This window comes from Megascapheus bottae, chromosome 30 (genome assembly GCF_031878675.1).
Source record: "Megascapheus bottae isolate mThoBot1 chromosome 30, mThoBot2.hap1, whole genome shotgun sequence".
NCBI lineage: Eukaryota > Metazoa > Chordata > Mammalia > Rodentia > Geomyidae > Megascapheus > Megascapheus bottae.
Genome location: NC_143538.1, coordinates 11,692,531 through 11,714,585, shown reverse-complemented (window position 1 = coordinate 11,714,585; position 22,055 = coordinate 11,692,531). Strand labels below are relative to the sequence as shown.

Sequence of the window (22,055 nt, the reverse complement as noted above, 5' to 3'; positions counted from 1 at the left end):
ATAGAGCTGGGCAGGAAGGCCCCAGACAAGCTATGGATTAATATCGGGGTAAGAGGACTGGAAATGTGGCTGAGCAGTGGAGTGCTTACCTGGTATGCATGAGGCCCTGGGTTTGATTCCTCAGCACCACATAAACAAAACTGAACAAATAAACTTAATTCATCTCCATACAGGTAATGAGTAACTTTAGTGACGCGTTGTCCGTATGAATCATCCTGCCGATTCCATGTGTGCGCATGTACATACTGTGAGTGTGGATTTATACATGTTTAGTATGCACACACACATCTTCCTGTTCATCTATTAGAAGTGAGTAGTTATGATGAAGTATGCAGGGATTTGATGAAATTATTCACTTCTACTATATCTTACCCTGCTATTTTGGAGTAGTTCGTTTCAGTTCTTAAGTCCCACCCTCACCCTCACCCCCCCCGCCACCCCCAGAAATCTATACCGACAACCCCATGTAGAGATTTAGAGTCATTCCACTGCTCTCAGTATCCACTTCTTGTCTCTGGCAACTGTGACTCCTTTGCCTTTCATGAAGATCGAGGCCCTGGTTTGCTTTCCACAACAATAGCCAGCACCAGAGAGCCTCCTCACACTCATGCCTCCGCTGAGATCCTACTATTAAATAATTCTTATGCAACTGCAGTGATAGACTTCTTAGAAGGTATGAATGGACTCCCATGTTCCCCTCCCATGTCTGCATTGCTCCCTATCACTCAACATCCCCTCATTTTGAACCATGACCTGGTCTCTCCAGGACAGTCTCCTGAGCCGCTGCGGGCTCAGGCTGTCATGGACAAAGACAGCAGGGAGGTCAAGAGAGAAAGCTGCTGGGGCAAGGGCATGACTAGTATTCGAGCAGCCTCTGCCAGCATGGAAGGGGCAGAGCAGGCCCAGCCCAGGTGGCAGAGAGAGGAAGCGAGCAGAATGTCCAGCAGACAGAAAGAGCCAGAGCCTGATGAGGCTTAACTGTCACCAAGCCACCGCTGTGGAGATGAACAGGTATTCCCACAGCTGGCCCGGCTGCTAGCGGGGATGGTGGGTGGGGAAGACGGAGCCAGCATGGCAGCCACGGGGACAAGCAGACCCTTGCAGCCCTTATGGTTAGAGAAGGGAGACACTTGACTTTCAGCCAGAGAGGTTCAAGGTGAGCGCGCACTCACCAAGGTGAGTGCTAGAACACACCAGCTAAAGCAATGCTAGTCCAAGGGTGATCCTGACATACACAAAGTCACCAGGGGACCCAGTCAAGGAACCACCACTCAGGCCTTGATGAAGAAGATGCAAACCAGCAAGGTCGTGAGTTCAAACCACAGTACTGGCACCAAAAGAGAGAAAAGTTTCTTCTACATGGATGGAAATTTTTTAAAAGATATTCATTCAATGCTGTGATCATTGGTGGAAAGGAAAAGCTACAGATATCACCTCCTCTTTCTCTATGTTTCCCTTACAATATGATTTTTTTAAATACTCTCCCCACAGTAGGATTTCTGTTCTATCCAGAGACTACGCCATCCACACACACTCATTACAAGTCCAGATGGACAGTCTCCCTAAAGACAGGGAGAATGTTGCTAGTTAGTTGTGTCTCTCCTTTTCTGCTAGAAACTCTTTGGGGGAAATAACCGAGTTTGATGGGTCTGAGAGAGTGGCCCAATCTTGCTAACTCCAGTACAAGGGCCTTGAAGAGAGATAAAAGGACTTTCTTTTCTTTGTATCAGTGTTGAGAAAAGTAGCTCCAAAGTGGACCTATTTTTCTGAAGACAAAAAAAGAAGTATATCCTCTCTATAGCTGTCTGCCCTCATGAAAGGAAATAGTTCTTGATATAGTCTCTCCTGCAGGAGCAGAATCAGATTCACTAGGAGGGAAGGCACGAAGATATTAAGGATTTTTATCACCAGCCTTGTAACGCCTATCATCCAGTGTCATCCAGTAATGGTCCAGCCTCATAATGCCCTTCTGTGTTCTTCAATCTCTCCTGTCAAGGGGGATGCTAAGGATAGCTTCTATTCTTTGCCCCCTTTGAAATGACCATTCAATGCCTGGCTGGGAAAGTGATTCTGGCCTGACAGAATTATCGGCGTTTCACTTGTCAGCTCTGAGGAAATGTGTCCAGGACACCACTGGCAGCTGAGATGGCAGGAGGACAAAGGGTGCTGGGATGGGAGGACAGGAGTCCAGGGGGAATGGTGCCGCTCAGAACGTGCTCTACTCCAGGGAGACCAGCCGCCTCGACAGGGACCTGATTTAGGAGAGCGGGTGCTGTGCAGGGACGACCGGAGCGGTGTGAGGAGCAGACAGCCCCTTCCAGTTAATGCTGCTTTGTCCTTCTCACAGGAAGGATTACAAAGGCCTTGCCTCTACCTGTGTACCCCTAAACCCCCACACACATCACCCTCATGTGAATACAGATGACATACGTAATACATTTGATATGTAATATATAACTACAGCATACCATATTTTATTCTGTATGTATTCAAACACAAATTATGGAATAGTGTTATATGTAATTTTACATGCAATGCGTATCATATATTATAATTTTATATGCAAATATTAAATGTAGATATATAGATGAGTTTATGCCACGTGAAGTATCTGCTGTTGATCTGATCTTGACTGGCAAGACCTATAATTTCAACAGTCCAGCAAATTTTCACAAACACACACATACATACATCAACTCCCCTAATCCAGATACAGAACATTCCATAACCCTAAACAGCTCCTCTGAGCCCCTTTGTCACCAATCCCCACCCACCCCCATACACCCCTTCTTACAGTCCCAGATCTTGCTCCTGTCCCTTGGTTTTTTCCTCTAGAATGCCCTGTGAATGGAATTCTGCAGCCTGTAGCCTGACTCTGCTGTCGCTCCTTCAGTAAGACACTTGAGATGCACCCAGCGATTACTGCTGCTCAGGAAAGAGCAGAATTCCAGTGTGTGAACTCATCACATTTAGACTCACCACTGAATAGACGTGAGCAGTTCAGGAAGTTTCTGAGAATTGACATACAGGTTTGTGTGGAAGTGTATATTTTCATTTCTCTTGGGTAATCAACAAAAAGTCACATTGCTGTGTTACAACGTAAATGTTTTTGATTTCATAATGACCTGCCAAACTATTTTCCAAAGTAGCAAGGCCATATGGTACTGCTAACAAGCAGCATGTAAGCACTGCAGTCCCACAGTGAAATCAACTGTCATAGAGCCACAAAGAAGGGCAGGGGTGGGTTTAGCCATTCTACTAAGTCCAGATTTGCCAGACTGTGGTTTGAATTTCCATTTCCCTAATAAATACAGATGTTAGGCACCTTTTCATGTGCTATTTTCCATCCATACGTTTTCTTTGGTGCAGGATCCAGTCAAGTCTTTTGTCCATTTCTGTACATTGTTTCTTTTTTTTGTTTTTGTTTTTTTTTTGTTGTTGTTGTTGTTTTTGCCAGTCCTGGGCTTGAGCTCAGGGCCTGAGCACTGTCCTTGGACTTTCTCAAGGCTAGAGCTCTACCACTTGAGCCTCAGCACCACTTCCGGCTTTTTTTTTTCTATATGTGGTACCGAGGAATCGAACCCAGGTCTTCATGCATGCTAGGCAAGCACATTAACCACTAGGCCAAACTCCCAGCCCTGTACATTATTTCTTATTGAGCTGGAATAATTCTTCATTCACAGATAGGAGCAGGATGCTAGTCCTTCGTTAAGTAAATGTTCTGCAAATTCCTTCTCCCAAATGCCTGTGCCTTCTCTCTTTACTTCCTTAATAAACAGTGTCTTCAAAGAGGCGTAAGTTTTTTATTTTCATTGAGTCCCATTTTTACCTTTTCATTTATTTTCTGGTTTGTGCGTTTTGGGTCTTCTTTAAGAAATCTTTGCTGACCACAAAGCCACAAAGATGAGGTCGCATGTTTTATTTTAGACCTTTATTCATGTAAATTTCACATTGGGGCCATGTTCTGTCTTGAGATAACATTTGCAAAAGGCACATGGCATGGTTCAAGGTTCCTTGTTTGAACTCTGGATCTCTGATTGCTCCCACACTGTGCATTAAAATGATGGTCCTTTCTCCAACGAACTGCCTTCACAATCTGGCCAAATACAATTATCAGATGTACGTGGGTCTATTCTAGTGCACTGATCTTTTTGCCAGTACCATACAGCCTTGATAACTGTGGCATTACAGTCAGTCTAAAAGTCAGGTTTTAAGAGCACCCCACACTTGTTCAGGGTTTTATCTGAAATCATTCTTTTCTTATTCCATATCCTTTGCTTTTCCTCAATCCGTAAGTCCACATGTAATTTCTTAACCAATAGAACTGTGTCCACGCCAGCTCAACTTCCAATCACTTGTATGTGCCCAAGTTCATGATCCGTGCAGAGCCTTCACAGAGACAGAGACATCAGGACAGGTAGATCAGTGACAGAGCCCACAGAGCTCACCAAAGTCAGGAGTTGAGGTTCTCAAGGCACAGGAAGAAAACTGGCTCCATCTTCAGTATAAACATCAGGTGGTGTCTAGATTAAGTCACGAGGTTATAGATCCGGCATTGAGGCAGCCAAAATAGGTCTCTAGCCACTCATGGGACCATTGTTTCCAGCGTGAGTAAGCCTATTAATGCAAGCTTGTATCTCCATCTCCTGCCTGGCATGGCATTTCCCCACCGGGAAGGGATGCTCAGTGTGGAGCCCTCCTGAGGGCTCTCTGCCTCCAATTCTGCTCTCCGACACCAGAGGCCTCTCACCATCACCTTGCCACTGCCCCATGTGTGCAAGGCCATGAAGACCTTGTCCCTGGGTCTTGTTCCCAGCACTACAACCCACCCTACCCCTCAGCGTCCCCTCTGTGCATTTCCCCAGCTTTGTTCTTCCTTACTGAGCAGCTGCCAGAAAGTATTTCTTTCAGCCACCCCAACACCCCACCGGCGGGAGGGGGGGCAGGTGTTGGACTGTAATAACAGTTGAGGAATTCCAAAGCATTTGGATACAGAAAGAACTGAGCTTTGAATTTCCAGGTAAAATACTTAGTTGTTTGTTTTTTTTTAATATCCATTTCCTCATCTATAAAAATGTCCTACGGGCTCTCCAAGTAGGTAACTAGAAATATCTGACAGAATTCCTGGTATCTCTCAGGGCACCAGCAGGCTCCCCCACCCCAGACACACCCATCCAGGCCTTCAGCCTTTCCAAGTCACCCACGCCAGCGGGGCAGGCAGCCCGCTTCCCGGTGGCACCCAGCATAGCAGAACCCCCTACGGCTTCCCCAGCCATTGCAGAAACCATGTTGCAAAGAGCCGGCTGCAGAAAATCCAGCAAAACCACCCTCCAGCATGACAACAATGAGACTCTCCCCTTGAAGCCTGGGGCTCACTTGGTTGAATGTCCAGCTCCAGAGAAAGGAACTGAACTGGAGCTGGACATCAGACGCTTTCTGACAGCGTTATTCACCGGTGGTGAATCTCCATCACTCCAAGACCTCCTTGAGTCCTGCAGTTCTCTTATTCGCAGGCTCACAATAGAGCCAAATAAGAAGCAATTCTTCATCGCAAAAGATGGGGAACAAAAGCATGTGAGAGCACTCCCTGACCACTGTGGACTTTATCTCACGTCCAGGCGTACATGCTGAGGGCAATAGGAGATGGACTTTGGGTGAGATCTGACGATCCTAGTTTGAAGCAAACCCTCCCCTCCCTGCAAAAAGGCCCATGAGATTTGTATCTCCGATTAACTACAATAAAGTACCCAGAAAAAAGCTAGTCCTGGAGTTGTGGTTCAAGTGGTAGAGCACTAGCCTTGAGTAAAAGAAGCTCAGGGATGGTGCCCATACCCTGAGTTCAAGCCTTAGGACGGATGGACAGACAGATGGACTGACAGACAGACACACACACAAATCCACAGAGAAGTAGACAAAGATAGGAATTGAGCACTAAGGAAGATCTAGGCAGATGAGAATGTTCTGGAATGAGGTCCTGATGACTGGTATACAACCTTGGAGGCTACTAAGAGCCCTGGACCGTGGGTTAGCTTCTGAAAGGGTGGATTGAATGATGTCTCTACTTTTTTGAAAGGAAATAAAAAGGCAAATTTCCACTGCAGTTCTCCATCCAGGCTTTCCTACACATGCCCCGCTAACCTCCCTGCCAGACCCTTCCACAGGCCCCTGACACCCCCAGACCCCACAGCTGTGGTTGTCATGGTGATGAGTGACACACCAGGCCGGGCTTGGGTTTCTAGTCTCCACAGTAGCCCTGCACCAGGGCCAGGAGGGGCTGCAGAGGGGAAGAGCGCCAGAAGCATCGACTGCAAATGGCATTATTGATCCTCATTTCTGCAGGGCACTGTCAAGGCACTGGGGCTTTTGCACACAGGAGTCAGAAAGGCCTTTCTGCCATCTGGTCCGTTAAGGAGCCTTAATCTCCTACCGCTTCCTGAGGCTTCCTGAGGAGCAGTCTGGACCAGGATGTTAGCATTTCTCTTGCTCGGCCAGCTTCACAAAGAACACTTCTGAAGACACACACAGACATCTGAGATTTCTCTGTTTTCTGGAGAACTCCTCCTGAATAAGAATCACCCGCTGTGCGTGGAGACGGTGTGGCACAGCCCGCCTCCTCCACGTTGCTCCCCTCAGTGAGAGCGTGAGGCAGGTGGGACTGGCTCTGTCTGATCGATGACAAGAGTGGGCTCAGAACCTTTCTTTGACAACTGAGACAAGTCAGGCTTGGGGAATTAGTCCTGCTCATGTGTCGTGTCACTTCTGGGGACCTGGAATTTGATCTTTTGTCCCCCAAGATCATTGCCTAGCACAGCTCCTGACAGAACATCTAACCTGAGTCTAACCACCCAGAAACAGCAAGATCCGGAGCAACAGGCATTCTATGAATGAGCTAGATGGATGAAGTAAAAGTCTCAGCACTGGAAAACCAAAGACAGAGGAAGATCTAGGAAACAAGGCAGCGAAAGAAGCATGCCCCGTGAACACGGTGTGTGCCCCTCCCACAGATTCTGCAAGAGGTTGTAACTTTTATTTTTTGCAGAGCATGGCTGAGGAAATTCTAGACACCATAACTGCCAGTGTTGACTCCTTGAGTTTAATAATAACAATATTGTGGTATTACCATCATAATATTGACATTTCTACTAGGTAGAGAAAGGTTTGCTCTGGCCAGACACAGTGGCTCAAAGCTATTATCCCAGCTACAAGGAGGAAGAAATCTAGAGGTTCACAGTTCAAGGCTGTTTGTGACTCTCCACTGACACCATCTCATCAAATAGCTAGATGAGCTAGATTCAGCAGCTCCTTCCCTGGGGGAACATGGACAGGAAACCCACCACCCAGGCCCGCTGGAGTATAAAATGAAACCCAGTCTCAAAACAACTGATGCAGAAAAGGACCGTCTTATCGTAGGATACATGCTTTGCATTATTGAGAAGTAAAATAAGAGTATCCACAACTGATCTTCAACCTTTTCTTCCTGCATAGAAATTGAACACAGGGTGTCACATCTGCTAGGCTAGTGTCCCACCAGCCTAGTGAACCATATCCTCAGTCTTTTTAGCTTGGGTTTGTTTTTTTTTTTCGATAAGGTTTTGAATTTTAGTGTGAGTCAGCCTTGAGCTTTGAGACTTTCTACCTCTGCCTCCCAAAGTAGCTGGGATTACAAGCTTGCACAACTGTGTCCAGAGAACAACCCTTTGACTCCCTTGAGAGAGGGGGGTAGCTGGAGATGATATGGATGGATGGATGGATGGATGGATGGAAAGGGAAAGAGATAGGGAAGGAAGGAGTGAAAGAAAGGGAGAGGGAAAGGGAGAAGAAAAGAGGAGGGAGAGAAGGAAGAGAAGGTGAGACAGAGAGAAGATAAATTCAGCTACAGAGTAAAATCTGATGGTTCTCAACAAAGAGAAAGCACCTTTGCTATAGGTTTGCAGTTTTTCAAAATGAAAAGCAAGGACCTCGAACACTAAATAAATAATCAACTGAGTCAACAACTGAGGTTTGGCGTGCTGCTTCCCTGAGACTGTTGTCAGCAGTTTCCTCACTCTGATTCTGATGTGGGCAGTTGTGAATATAGGAAACCTGGATGGTCTTTCCAGTCTCTTCCAGCTTGTGCGTGTGCGCGTGCGCGTGCGTGTGTGTGTGTGTGTGTGTGTGTGTGTGTGTGTGTGTGTGTGTGTGTGTGTGTGTTACAGAGAAAGAGGAGGAGAGAGGGAGGGAGAGGCAGGAAGAGGGAGGGAGAGAGAGGGAGACAGAGGGAGAGAGGGAGAGAGGGAGAGAGAGGAGAAAGGGAGAGGGGGAGGGAGAGAGGGAAAGGAGAGAGAGGGAGAGAGGGGAGAGAGAGGGAGAGAGGGGGGAGTCATTAGCAGCTACTGCCATCTTGTGGGTGACAGTGGCTCAGCCAGGAAGCCAGATGCCCGGGGTCACCTCATGATAATGAGATGTCCTGCACTGCCAGCTGTTTCACTTAATGGAGGCTCCAAGCTCTAAGTGCTCTTGTTGACTTCTTTCCCCACTGTGGGACAGTGAAATGCCTCGTCCCTCTCCCTCTCCCAGCTCTCAGGAGATGCCTGGCCCTCCACTTCTAGACTCACCGGCACAGCAGGATTCCCACTAATTGTACATGGGATTCTACTGCCATTTGTATATAACATGGGGTCGCAGAGGTCCGTAAAAGTGATCCTGAGCACTTTTGATAGCTGTCCTTCACTACTCCAATCAGGACACTGCGCTTCCAAAACTGGACTGGAAGGGTCACCGTTGACCAGGAAATGGGAGAAAGAGAATGGACCATGAAGAAAAGCTGGAAATGAACTGTTTGGGTTTCACACACACACGAATGTACAGTGGATGTGGATTTTGTTCGGCAGGGGTAGGGGGAGATGCCACTTCCTGCTTGGGGCAGTTTGAACATGTAACCTGTTGAGACAGCATCAGAATCAGGAAAATAATACACCAGAATTGCTTTAAGGGTTAAGGATGGTTAGGGCCAAGCGGTAGAGACGACCCTCTAGTGTCAAATCTTAGAACTGCATGGTTAAAAACAACAACAGACAAAAAAGTAAAGAAAAATGAAGCTTTAAGCTCCAAAATGACCGCAGATTGCTGAGCCTCACAGCTCAGGTAGCCTGAGAACCTTCCCAGGAAACAAGTTCCCAGGTAATGTCAATACTGTGTGTATGATAAACACACTTTAAGGACCATGATTATTAAGGTCCACCAGCATCAATTCAACAATCCTCCTACCCACAGCTTGCTCCAGCCCTCTCATGTAGCAAGCACTCAACCAAGTTCTGCCTACAGACCCACCATGGTCTCCCCTCCTGGGCCCTTCACAGAAAGAAAAAAAACACCTAGAAATCTTGAAATGTAATGTTATTTGGAAATAGCGTTTCTGGGGTTGGGTCACCTGTAGACCCAGTGAGAGGGTCCTTGCAAGAAAGAAGGTCATGTGCTTACAGGAGAATGAAACCATTCTGTCACACACACACACACACACACACACACACACACACACACACACGCGTGCGCGCGCGCAAAGAGCATCAGGGACCCTAGACGCTGGAGAAGGCTAAGGAAGACAGGTCTCCTCCAGAACGTGAAGAAAGATCAACACCTCAATCTAACTCCAGAAAAGGAGAAAGAGGGGTGGGAGAGGGGGAAAAGAAAGCAGAGCTTGCCAGGTGATAGTGGCTCAGCTATAATCCTAGCTTCTCAGGAGGCTGAGATCTGAGGGTCATGATTTGAAGCCATCCCCAGCAGCAAAGTTTGTGAAATTCTTATCTCCAGTTAAACACACACACACACACGCAGAGCTGTGGCTCAAGTGATAAAAGTACTAGCCTTGAACACAAAAGCTCTAGAACAACACTCAGGCACTCAGGCCCAGAGTTCAAGCCCCAAGATTGGAGAGAGGAAGGGGAAGGGAGGGAGGGAGAGGGAGAGGGAGAGGGAGAGGGAGAGGGAGAGGGAGAGGGAGAGAGACCAGATCTGCCTTCCACCACAGTGAAAGCAATCTAGCATGCCAATCATAAAAAGACTCCCTGAGATTTACAATGATGTGGCCATATCTGATAATTTATACTTTTAATAACAAATTAGCTGTACAAAAAAATTAAACACAATCAAATGCAGCATGCAAATGCAGCTCTGGAGTAATTTCTAGTTGTTCTTTCAAAGCTTAACATAAATTCTCAACCTTTAGATTCCACTAGGGAGCTTTGAAAAAAATAAAAGAGGTGAAGACCTCTGGGCTCCAGAGATTGTGATTTAATTGGTCTGGGATGAGACCCAGGTAACAATATTTTTTAAAAGCTCCTTCAGTAGTCATAAAGTACAACCAACAATGAAAAACACTGGCTTAATCTTAATCAGACACTTGAGAAAATAGTAGCATTGGCTAAAGAATGTCAACATCACTTCATCCTGTCCAGGATAAGGCTGGGTCTTGGATCCTGGCCCTGAGATCTTCATCTAATTGATCAACACCCTCCTTTTAGGACACAGAGCCCTGATAAAATACAGTTCATCTTCACCCAAGGCTCAAGAGGGCAGACAAATGGCCTACACCGGCTGCACATCTATGTTGTAGTCACTGTCCTGGCTGTGTAGACTGTGGGGTGAGACTTCATCTAGGCCACTGTCATAAGCTAGCCAATTCTCCTCCTCCTCCCTTCCCTCCTGCTCCTCCTCCTCCTCCTCCTTCTGCTCCTCCTCCTCCTTCTGCTCCTCCTCCTGCTCCTCATCCTCCTTCTCCTTCTGCTGCTCCTCCTCCTCCTCCTGCTCCTCCTCCTGCTGCTCCTCCTCCTCCTGCTGCTCCTCCTCCTCCTCCTGGTCCTCATTCTCCTCCTCCTTCTCCTCATCCTCCTCCTGCTTCTGCTGCTCCACCTCCTCCCTTCCCCCCCCGAAACAACAGGCCCACTCTGCACGGAGACCGCCGCACGGAGCCAATGCCTGGAATCCCACGTCCTTCCTTCTCCAAGACTGGGAATGAAAAGCCCATCTCCAGCAGGTGAGCCACCGAAAAGCCGGGAGTGGAGCCGTGGCTCCGGGGGCACAGCGAGCTCAGGGGCGGCGTGAGGGGTCCTGACTTGGAGGCCCAAGACGAGCCTGCGGGACACGTGCACGCATGCGCGCAGGAGAGCACGTGCGCGCGCAGGAGAGCACGCATGCGCGCAGGAGAGCACGCATGCGCGCAGGAGAGCACGCATGCGCGCAGGAGAGCACGCATGCGCGCAGGCACACAGGGCCGCCATAGTTGGAGCGGCGTTGTGTTGATTTCAGTATGGGTTGGCGCTGACAGTACCTCCCGCTCCTGGGGGAACGGAACCCTCTCCGGCTCAGGGCCAGGTGCCCAGCGATGGATGGCAGCCATGTGCTGAGTGTCGGCAGCCGGCGCCTACAGGCGCCTTGCTATGAACAACGCTCCAGGCTGCAGGAACGCCCGGAGCATGCTGGGACCGGAAGCGCCTCGACCCGGCGCCTGCTGGGACCGGAAGCGCCTCGACCCGGCGCCTGCTGGGACCGGAAGCGCTTCAGCCTGGAGCCTGATGGCCTCCCTCGTCCCCCGGCCGCCCCGCTCTGCGCCTCCCGGCGGGGCTGGAGGACATTTTTCAGGGGGTGGGGTGGTCGGCCGGGCTCTAGGCGCGGCCCAGGTGAGGGCGGACCGAGGAGTAAGGGCCGCGGACCTTCCGAGCGCGCCGAGGCCGCCGCATCGGCCTGGGCTTCGTCCCCGGCCCCACCCGGGTCGGCGCGCAGCCTCCCAGCACGACTCCCCACGAAGAGAGGCCCAGGTGGGGCGCCCGCGACACGCCGAGGAAACGCCCTGGCCTGGACGCCGGCCCTGACCCCAGAGGACGGAGCTGCCGGGGTTCCCGCGGGAGCGGCGTGCGGGGTCCACGCGGCCTCCTCCCGCTCGCCGAGCCCCAGGCCGCGAGACGCCACGCGCCGCCTGGCGTGCGGTGTAAAGTGATGGCCCCCGTTCCTCAGGAGGACACGGTGTTAAAAAGAAATGGGCCCGGCCGCGCCCTGACGGCTCGCGCCAGTAATCCCAACCATTCGGGTGGCTGAGACCTGAGTCCTGGGGTTTAAAGCCCGCCGAGCACGAAAGAAAGGCAACTCGAAACCCAGCGACGATGACCAGCATCAAGAAAGCTAACAAGAGCCGAGGCCGGCACGGAGGGGGCCGAGGGGGAATACGGCCACGACACGGTCGGTGGGAATGTAAGCCTGTTCACCCACTCTGGGAAGACTCGATCTGGATCTCCCTAGCAGTACCACTCTTGTACATTTACCCAATAGACCGTAAACAAGGCCGCACTAAAGCTACCAGCAGAACACAATGTCCATTGCAGCAGTGTTTACCACAGCCAAGAAATAGACTCAACCCAGATGCCCCTCAATGGATGAATAGATCAAGGAGATGTGGTATAGAGACTCAGTGGAATTCTATGCTTCTGTCAGAATGACATCGAACCATTCACAAGGAAATGGAAAGACTTTGGGGAAAAAATTACATAAAGCAAAGTAAGACATATTGAACATGAGGTTTCCCTCATTTGCTGTAACTAGAATGTGCCTATAAATCTACAAGTAGACACACTAGATGGTAAAAGGCAAAAAAAATTACACTTGAACGTGATAAGCAGGACTCTTTAAGTATTCATACAGTGAAACCAAAGGAAGATATTCTTAGGAGAGGATCACACGGGTTCAATAGCTATGATGTTTTTAGAAATGAACTCCAACAAATGGAAACAAGACGTTTCTTATTTTGCTTTTTATTTTTTTCTTGTTTGTTCCTGTTTTTCATATCTGTACCTTTTAGTTTGTATATAAGTGTATCTGTTTGCAGGGAGGGAAGGGAAAGCCCAGAAATGGTGAGACAAAGGGAAAACAAATGCAGCAGTGAAACTCACTAGACACTATGTTGAAGATGAACTCTACAACTTGTGGGAAGGGACCAGGAGGAGGAAAAAGAAACTGGGAGAAAGTGAGGGAAGGAGAGACTGTTCAAAAGAAATTCACTCATTATTTTTACAGTTTCTCAACAGTACACTAGTCAGTGGTGTTTTGCAGCAGGTAGAGAACACAGAATTAAAGATTTGGGCTATTTCTTAAAATATTTTGAAAATCCATTAGCAAACATATTGTTGTAAAACTCTGCAAAAAAATCTTGTCTAAGTCTTAATTCTTTTATTCTCTCTATGAAAATGAAAAGTATGATTCAGCCTGGCTGAGTGGGTCAGAGCTCCTGATAAACAAGAACCCCATTGGTAAAGCTTAGCCAGCTAAAGCCTGTGTCTTCAGGCACTGGGTTGACTCTGGCCTGGAATTTGGGGCTTAGCTAGGGCTACCCTAGAAAACCTTTTCTCAAAGACTCCATCACAGCTGAGAAACCAGATTGGCTACACACAACCACTGCAGGGCACCTGGGGTTTCAGCTGGTGTACAAGCTGCCCTTTTCCTCAGTCCAGAATTCAAGATGTGACGGCAGCAAGGTAGGGAATATGCTGCCAGGAAATGGGTGAGTGGAGAAGCATCCGAGTTGAGCACAGGGCAAATCTAGGGCTAGCGGTGTGTCACCTCCTACAAACACACTCCCTAGTGTGGGATGCCCGCTCCCAGGACAGCAACCACTCTCTCCAGATGTGCAGCAGTGTACAGATCTGGGGGAGTGTGCACCTGTAATATTTTCCAGCTTTGGCACTCTAGAACACCTACATCTACAGCAGCCCTGGTTCATTCACACACACACACACACAGGTTCCCAGCCTGCTTTCCTGCTTGTTTTAGGGAGCACTAGAGTCTGAGCCACCAACTAAAGGCAATCTATTACTGCATTTGGAACCGTGAATGCTCCCATCTCTAGTTGTTCCTTATTACCTGGCATGCATGATATTGTGTCTTCGATTCTCTTTGAAAGCTGCAAGTCAACTCCCTGCTGCACACATGTGCACACACACACACACACACACACACACACTCCAGAGGACAAGTCCAATTCCCCTCCACGCAGTTGTGAATCTGTTACCATAGAGACAGGCTAGAGTCCCAAGTGTGGATCAACGGTGCCACCTAATGGACATTGTGTGTCCTGCAGGCTGCAAACCACAGGACAGTGGATGGATGTTGTTTTGGTAGGTGGAGCTGGTGAGATAGGGCACCAGGGCTAAGCAGGATGGATCCAGTAGCCTCTTGTCCTGGGGCCTTTATCAACACACACACAGGTACACTCCTACCTGGCCTCGGGTCATGAGCCAGACAGCCATGGCTCCAGCCCAGGGTAGCTCCAAGTCAAAGCCAGGACCTACTGTTAGGCCCTGTCACCTTCCCTATGCAAGGACTTCCAGTGACACACACCAGAAGGAGACCCTTAGTAAAGATCTGCCAACCTCATTATTACCAACGTGCACAGGGAGATGACCCGCTGCTAAGGCTAAAGCTGTACACAGATGGCTGCATGTGATGGCTCACATAGTTAGCAGGCAGCTATTGGGAGGATTGCAGTTCCAAGCCAGCCTAAAGTACTGGTTCCAAAGGCCCCTTATCAATAGAAAAGGCCGGGTATGGTGATGTTTTACTCTCATGCCAAGTACGCCAGCCCGGGTGTAAAGTGACATCCAACCTTGGGGAGAGGGGAGGCGGGAAATGTAACCAACACAGAGAGCTGAAAGTGTGGCTCAAATGGTAGAGGGCCAGCCTGGCAAGTGAAAAGGCCAGAGCTTAATACCCAGTACCGCTGTGTGTGTGGTGGAGGGGATATAGCACTCAGGAAAAAGAGGAGAAGAGAAGGAGGGGGGGAAATAACACAGGGGTTGTGAACTTGGATTCTGCCTCCTTATCTTCTACTCACAAAACAGAAAGTTATCCGCAAACCCCAGCCAAAAAAGATTTCATACCCCCTTTCAGGACATGGACTCTGGGACCAGTGCTCTTTCCAAAACAGTTGTGTAACTGCTCTGGAGCCATAACCAAGGAAGGGTCAGCAACCAGTCCCCTTTGCAGCTACTTTCCCTTCTCTGCCAAAACAGGCAGCTCCTGCATAAACCTTTTTAAACATGAATTTGGTATTTGTCACTCCCCCCATCGCTAAATGTGCCATTCACTTCAGCATTTCTTCCCGGCTTTGCAAGGAAGGCTGGACCAAAAAGAGCCAGAAAGGATGCAGGACTGGCAGACCTCACCTACTCAGGAACCACGGCTCAAGTTGTAAATGAGTGTGAAGAGCCACGAGGGAGGAACATGGGTGGGAAATTTCTGAGACATCACTGTCCTCCAGGCTGGGTAAGGAATTCTGAGCCCCTCAAATCTATGCTTTCCTGCAGATTGTGTTTAGGTAAAACCATATTATTGGTTCAGAGTTATTCAGCATAGGTTTCTTTTCGGTTTTTTTTTTGAAAGCACACACAGCATCAAAACCAAATGTATTTTTATTATACAGGGGATGTGCAGCCAGTTTTAATGAGCCTGATTTCACCCCAGGAAACAAAACTGAAATGATGTGGAGGTGGTGGGTTGGGCTATGATTCATTCCTCCCTCGCTGTCTGGGGGACAAGAGCAGGCTTCTGGGGGAAGGGACATCACTCAATCCCACAGCCCATCAGGGAGACTGCTGTCACCCACAGAGAATACCACGGGCTGCCACCCGAGCTAAGGGCACAGCTTCCAGAAAACGTTGAATCTCTCCTGTTCTGCAAATCCTATGAGAAAGCCGAGGTCTGCCTCAATAAGCAGAGTTTTTAGGCATCTATAGTACTCACTGACTGACCAGAGTCAGCAAGAGAATGTGCCTGGGTGTGCACCCAGGTCTGGCCTTGAAAGAGCTGAAAGAGCGTATGAGGCTGATGTCTTCTGAGGAACTTCCATATTGTTTCCATACTGGCTGAACTAATCTACATTCACTGAACACCCACCAACGACCGAACCCCCTCCTCCATCCTGAGCCCTGCCTTCTGCACACGCCCCATTCCTCCATCTAAGGCCTTCAGCCTCCTCTTCCCAGGCTCTTGTCTCTCTACTCAATCTGCGTTCTCATCTCCCCTGACGGCTCATGTCTGATTTCCTCCTGGGCCATTTTTTCCCTCCTGTCCCCTGGTCACATAGCCCCTGGGAATCCAGAAGCAATCCCTGTGGCAGTTCCCAGCGGCCTCTGGGATCTTGCCTGCCTTCAAGCCCAGCCGTCCAGCCAGCTTCCCTCCCGCCTGGTGCATGTGCCTCAGTTGCTGTCCCAGCAGTGGCCACAAGGGTGCAGGCGTTCGCTTTGGGTGCCAGGCCCCTGGTCCTCCCTTCTGCAAACTCCCTCATCCCAGGACTTAGACAGGGGCCTCTGCAGCCAACACGTGAGGGGCCACAACCTACGCAGACATGACGACCCCATGAAATAAATAATAGCAATCTCCAGCATGGGAGGGGAGGCCTGGGGCAGGTCCCCGCTCCACCAGGTGGGATGCCCACACTGGGGACCTTGAGTCACAGGGGCTGCCTCCCTGCCACCAGGGCCCGCTGCCTCGCCATGGCTGAGTTCAATCTCCAATGTTAATAGAAGGAAGAAGGGAGGAGGAGCAGAGGAAGAGGAGGAGGAGGAAGAAGAGGAGGAGGAAGAAGAAAAAACGAGGAGGAAGGGGAGGAGGGGGAGGAGGGGAAGAAGGAGGAGGAGGGGGAGCAGGAGGAAGAGGAGTGGGAGCAGCAGCAGCAGGAGAAGAGGAGGAGCAGCAGCAGGAGGAGGAGGAGGAGGAGGAGGAGGAGGAGGAGGAGGAGGAGGAGGAGGAGGAAGGCAACAGCTAGGTACAACAATGGCTCACATCTATACAAGCTAGTCCAGAAGCTGAGACCAAGAGGGTCATGATTTGATGTTAGCCCAGGCAAAAGGTTCACACAGTCCTGTATCAATTAATAAATAGCTCTGCAAAGCCAGGCACCAGTGCCGGCCATTCTAGCTACTCAGGAAGCTGGGATAGGAAGCGTCGCTATTTGAAACCAGCCCAGGCATTAAAGTCCAAGAGACTACACCTCCACTTAACCAGCAAAGTGCTAGTAAAGCACTAGCCATGAGCACAAACACTGGATGAGAGCATGAGGGTCTGAGTACCAGCACATCCATGCATACATGCATCCATGCATGCACACACATGTACACACATGCACACACACACACACACACACACACACACACACACACGTTTCTACAGGGCTTGTCTAGCATAAGGCCATGATATAAAACCTAAGTTTTACATGAAGAGAAGGAGAAGGAAGAGAAGGAGAGAGAGGGAGGGAAATAAAACGACAGGGAAAGAAATCTGAAGCCAGGCACCAGGGGCTCACGCCTGTAATCCTAGCTACTGGGGAGGCTGAGATAAGAGGATTGTGGTTCCAAGCCAGATCAGGCAGGAAAGTCTATAAGACACTTAATCTCCATTTAACTACCAGAAAATGAGTGGCACTGTGCCTAGAGTGCTAGCCTTGAGCTCAAGAGCTTGAGGACAGCACCCAGGACCAGAGTTCAAGCCCCATCAAAGAAAGAGGAAAGAAAGAAGGAAGGAAGGAAGGAAGGAAGGAAGGAAGGAAGGAAGGAAGGAAGGGGCCCAGGGAAGGCTTAAGGAGTTGCTCACTCCACATAAGAAGTAGAAATGGGGATGGATTTCAGGCCACTGCAAGTGTACCTCTTGCCACCTCACCAGACTGCCTCACAAAAATAACAGCGCCTCCTGGGTGCTGTCTCTTCTGCGTGGGGATCAAGCCAGCTTTTCCCATGTTACTTCCATTTTAATATATGCACTGTCAAAGGGAATGCATCTAAACAGCACAGAGTTAGCAGCGATAATGAAATCCGGGCCCGTCTGTACTTTTCACTATAATAACAAACATTGCGCTGTTAACTGTCTCTCTGCCAGTCTGCTTTTCCTGCAGCTCCCTCCTAGCCTGACCTCAGAGAACCCCTGCCCCCAGTATCACAGATCATACAAGAACATAAAAGGACAAATATTCATTCCACACTGGAGTCTTAGAAGGAAGTCTCTGGCCCTCATATCATTAATACATAACTCAATCTGTGTGCCTCATTTGCTATTAGGTTGGTTGGGGGTTCTGAGTTTTCTCACCTTCAAGAATTCGTCCTTCTCCTTTTCTTTTCTTTTTTAGTTTCATGTATGTGTGTTCCTTTATCATCTCATTAAAGCCATATACGGTGTAAGAAGCAATTGGTTTCGATCAAATATTCATCATGTCCTGAATTAGAAGCATAAGATCAGCTGTTCTGGTTTTCTAAGTTGATGCCATTGAAATTTTTGTGTATCAAGAAACCCTAGGTGGTCCAATCCAAAATGGATATCACCCAGCTCACAACCCAAATCAGCTTTAATTCAAATCCTTCACTTGTGATGCTCAAAAGCCAGGAAGTGCAACCAAAGTCTCCATCCAGAACCGCTCTTATTAAATTCCCTTCCTGGGGTGGCTCATGCCCCGTCATCCAAGCTACTCGGGAGGCTGACATCTGAGGAGCACCATTCCACACTCTCATCTCCAGTGAGCCAGCGAGAAGCCAAAGTGGAGACGTGGCTCAAGTGGTAGAGGGTCAGCCTTGAGTGAAAAAGCAAAGGAACAGTGCTGTAGTTCTTGCGTTCAAGCCCCAGGACCAGTACACACACACACACACACACACACACACACACACACACACGCACGCACACACTTCCCTTTTCTCAGCACTAGTCAGTGGACATCCTGGCACCTCTCCAATGTGGTCAAGATGGTAGAACAGCATCACAGACCTACTTCCTCCTCACCCCCATATGGCGGGACTAAGGTAAACCGTACACACCTGTGAAAAAATCTTGATTCAAGGGCAGCCCCCAAACCCTGCCAGATTCCCTCCCCGCCATCTCGATGAGCCAAGGGTGGTGTGGTGGGCTGTGCTCGTGGTCCTGCCGTGGCCGTGGTGGAGGGATGGTGGCTGGAGGCTGGCCCCAGACAACAATGTGAGAGCCTAGCTGAAAAATAACTCAAGCCAAAGAGGATCAGAGGACGGCAGGATGGAGGCACCTGCTTTGCAAAGCATGAGGGGCTGAATTCAAAACCCAGCACCATCACTACCAAAAAAACCCCAAAAAACAAAATTAAAAGAGTCCCATTCAAGAGCAGAGCACAAAGAAAGCTGCGAGTGAAGACCGAGAGGGGGGGGGAGGGAGCGCACCAGCGCCCCAGGCCCCAAGCCACACAAACACTGGCACCCAAGGCCCAACAAAACCACTACAACAGGCTAAGTAACTTCACAGTCGTCTCACAGCCGTGAAACCGTCCGGAGTGCTCAGCCCCAAAACACGGCCTACTACACCTGCACCTCACTGCACAGCTCCCAGAGACCCCACACCAACTGGCGGCTCCACTCTTTCCAGGGTGTTCTGGGGGGAATCCACGATCTGCTTTTTGTCTCCAGGCTTCCCAGGCCCTCAACAATAACCAGGGCCTACCACAAGGCTTGTGTTCATCACCGTGCCAAGCATGGCACCTGCCCCCCCACCCGCCAGAACCACAAGTTAAAACATTGGCGCCGTCGTCTCACACACACCTCACCACATATCGGGACTCCACTGGAGAATACGCAGCTCCCATTCCCCTCCAGAGTCCTCTTGCAGGCAGTTGTGGGGTGGCTCACGCCTGTAATCCCAGCCACTCAGGAAAGTGAGACCTGAGGGTGCCCGCGTGAAGCCTGAGCGCTTCCAGCTGCAGCTCATCAGCACAATCCAGGCTCGAGGTGTGCTTCCAGTGGTTGAGTGCCAGCAGTGAGCAAGAAGGCTGCTGCCAAAGCACTGCGAGGCCTTCATTTGAAGCCTTGTCTTTCTAGGTTGTCTGAGGTCTTGGTTTAAGTTTCCCTGATGGCCAAGGTTGCAAGGAGCTGAAGGACAGTGGGACAGAAGAAGGAGGGCCGGAGGGAGACAGGCAGGCAAGCAGGGAGGCCAACTGGAGAAAGCATTGGCTAACTTACAGTTGAGAGCCATCAACTTCTCAGCCCGGAACAGGAAGCAAGGGGAAGCCCTGGTCACATGACTCTTCTTGTCTGTGGTTAACTAGGAGAAGGTGCAGGTGTGAGGGTTTTCCTTCCCTTCCTGCACACTGATCCATTTGCAAGCGCAGGAAGTGAGGAGCCACGCAGGAAGGTGCAATGGAAGAATCTAGATGACCAGCAAGAGAACCAAGCTGCCTGGGGCTGTGCACACAACCAGCCTGGGACTTTTACCCCCTTTAGATTCTGGGTCGTCAGCAGGAATGCCCCATGAATGCCAACTTTTGGAGGGGTGAGAGGGGAAAGGTTTGGGCCAGGAGTGTTGGTTAGCTCTGCTCCCTGTACAGCCTCTCTTCCTTGCTGACAGAACCCTCGCCGTGTTCTCACACCAGATCTACATTTCCCAGCTGCCTTTGCGTGCACCAACGTCTATCTTAGAAGTCCTGGCTTTTTCCGTCAGAGGCAATGCAATGCTAACTGCTCACTAGTAATAAAAGATGGGTCCGTAGCACTTCAAAACTGTCCAGACCACTACTGTGCAGATTCAGAAATAAATGTCAAGGTCATCAAGCCTCTCCTTGGACTCTAAAGGCCCCTGTGCACTGGACTGCATCCCTGATGGCTGCTGGGAAGGATCAGGAGTGGGTTCCAGAGTCCATGAAAAGACTGAGACAGATGGCAAAGCAATCTAGCCTTATCGCTTCCTCTCCTCTCCTTCCCTTCCATTGCATCTAAATTCAATATCTCCGCATGCGTGTGCTCATTGCGATTTCTTCCCATTCCATCTTCTATATTTAAGTGTAAAATATTCTACTCCTTAATTCAAGCCTCTCAGTTGAAGAAGAGGGAAAAAAAAATAACCTGGACCAGATTTTAAATGGTTGGCACAGATAATTTCACAGAGGACTGATTAGGAATAAGAAGCCACAGTTACACACTTGGTACGAATTTGCTTTAGTAGCCGGGCACCCGTGAATCCCCTGCTGTGATCCTAGCCATGCAGGAGGCTGAGATCTGAAGACTGGTTTGAAGCCAGTCCCTGCAGGAAAGTCTATGACACTCTTATCTCCAAAGAACCACCAAATGGCCAGATGTAAAAATGTGGCTAAGGGGTAGAGCACTGGTATTGAGCCAAACTGCAAAAGGACAGCTGCCAGGCAGACCCTCAGTTCAAGCCCCAGTACTGGCAAAAAGAAAGAAAACTTAGGGGCCGGGAGTTTGGCCTAGTGGTAGAGTGCTTGCCTAGCATGTACGAAGACCCAGGTTCAACTCCTCGGTACCACATACATAGAAAGAAGCTGGAAGTGGTGCTGTGGCTCAAGTGGTAGAGCTCTAGCCTTGAGAAAGTCCAAGGACAGTGCTCAGGCCCTGAGTTCAAGCCCAGGACTGGCAAAAAAAAGAAAGAAAAATTAATTTTGCATGTGAAGCTTTAGTCAACCAATGATTCTATAAATGCCCAAACCTTAGTAAACTGGCACGGAGCTAGAACTACAAATGTGTTCTATGTCATTTCTTTAATGGAGCAATTCCTGGGATGCTGCCTTTTCTCTTTGGAAAGCACCTTCACAGCAAGCTTGGCCAGCTGCTCACCTCTAGCCAGCACTACTGCTTTCAAATACCGTAGCCCTGGAATCTGAAAACCTTCACATTGAGCCAAAGGGAAACACTATATGAAGCTGGCAAGAGGTGCCAAGCTATGGCAGGCCGTGTCTTCCTTAATCTTTGCAATGACCCTGTAGAAGGACTTGGCAATTCACCTTCCACCTGAGGAACCAAGCACTCAGAGCCTAGGGGCCCAAAGAGCTCTTGATGGGCAGAGGGGGGATACAAACCCAAGGCTGAGGTGCCATTCTCCATGGCCACATAGTCCCTCTCACCCCACATCTGTGCAGAGGGCTCCTTCTCCCTCACCTTCCTTGAAGGAATCTATCCCCATCAGCCTAGGCACATTTCTACCCAGGGGCTATGTCCCAGTTCCCACCAAGACCCGCTCAGCTTCTCTTCCAAAGCTTTTGTATTCTTCCCTTCCCCAACAAACCTCCCTGGCATCCACTG

The 22,055-nt window shown here is 49.5% G+C and overlaps 1 protein-coding gene across 1 annotated transcript in view; it reads right to left on the bottom strand.

The window, feature by feature from the left end:
- The window catches only part of Agbl1 (AGBL carboxypeptidase 1), a 388,588-nt gene extending 370,018 nt beyond the window's left edge, over nucleotides 1–18,570 (bottom strand). The window contains 1 exon segment of the mRNA XM_090321447.1: nucleotides 18,100–18,570. Within this exon segment, the coding sequence (XP_090177573.1) occupies nucleotides 18,100–18,166 (67 nt within the window). The 5' untranslated portion in view covers nucleotides 18,167–18,570.
- Between the last annotated feature and the right edge of the window lie 3,485 nt (nucleotides 18,571–22,055).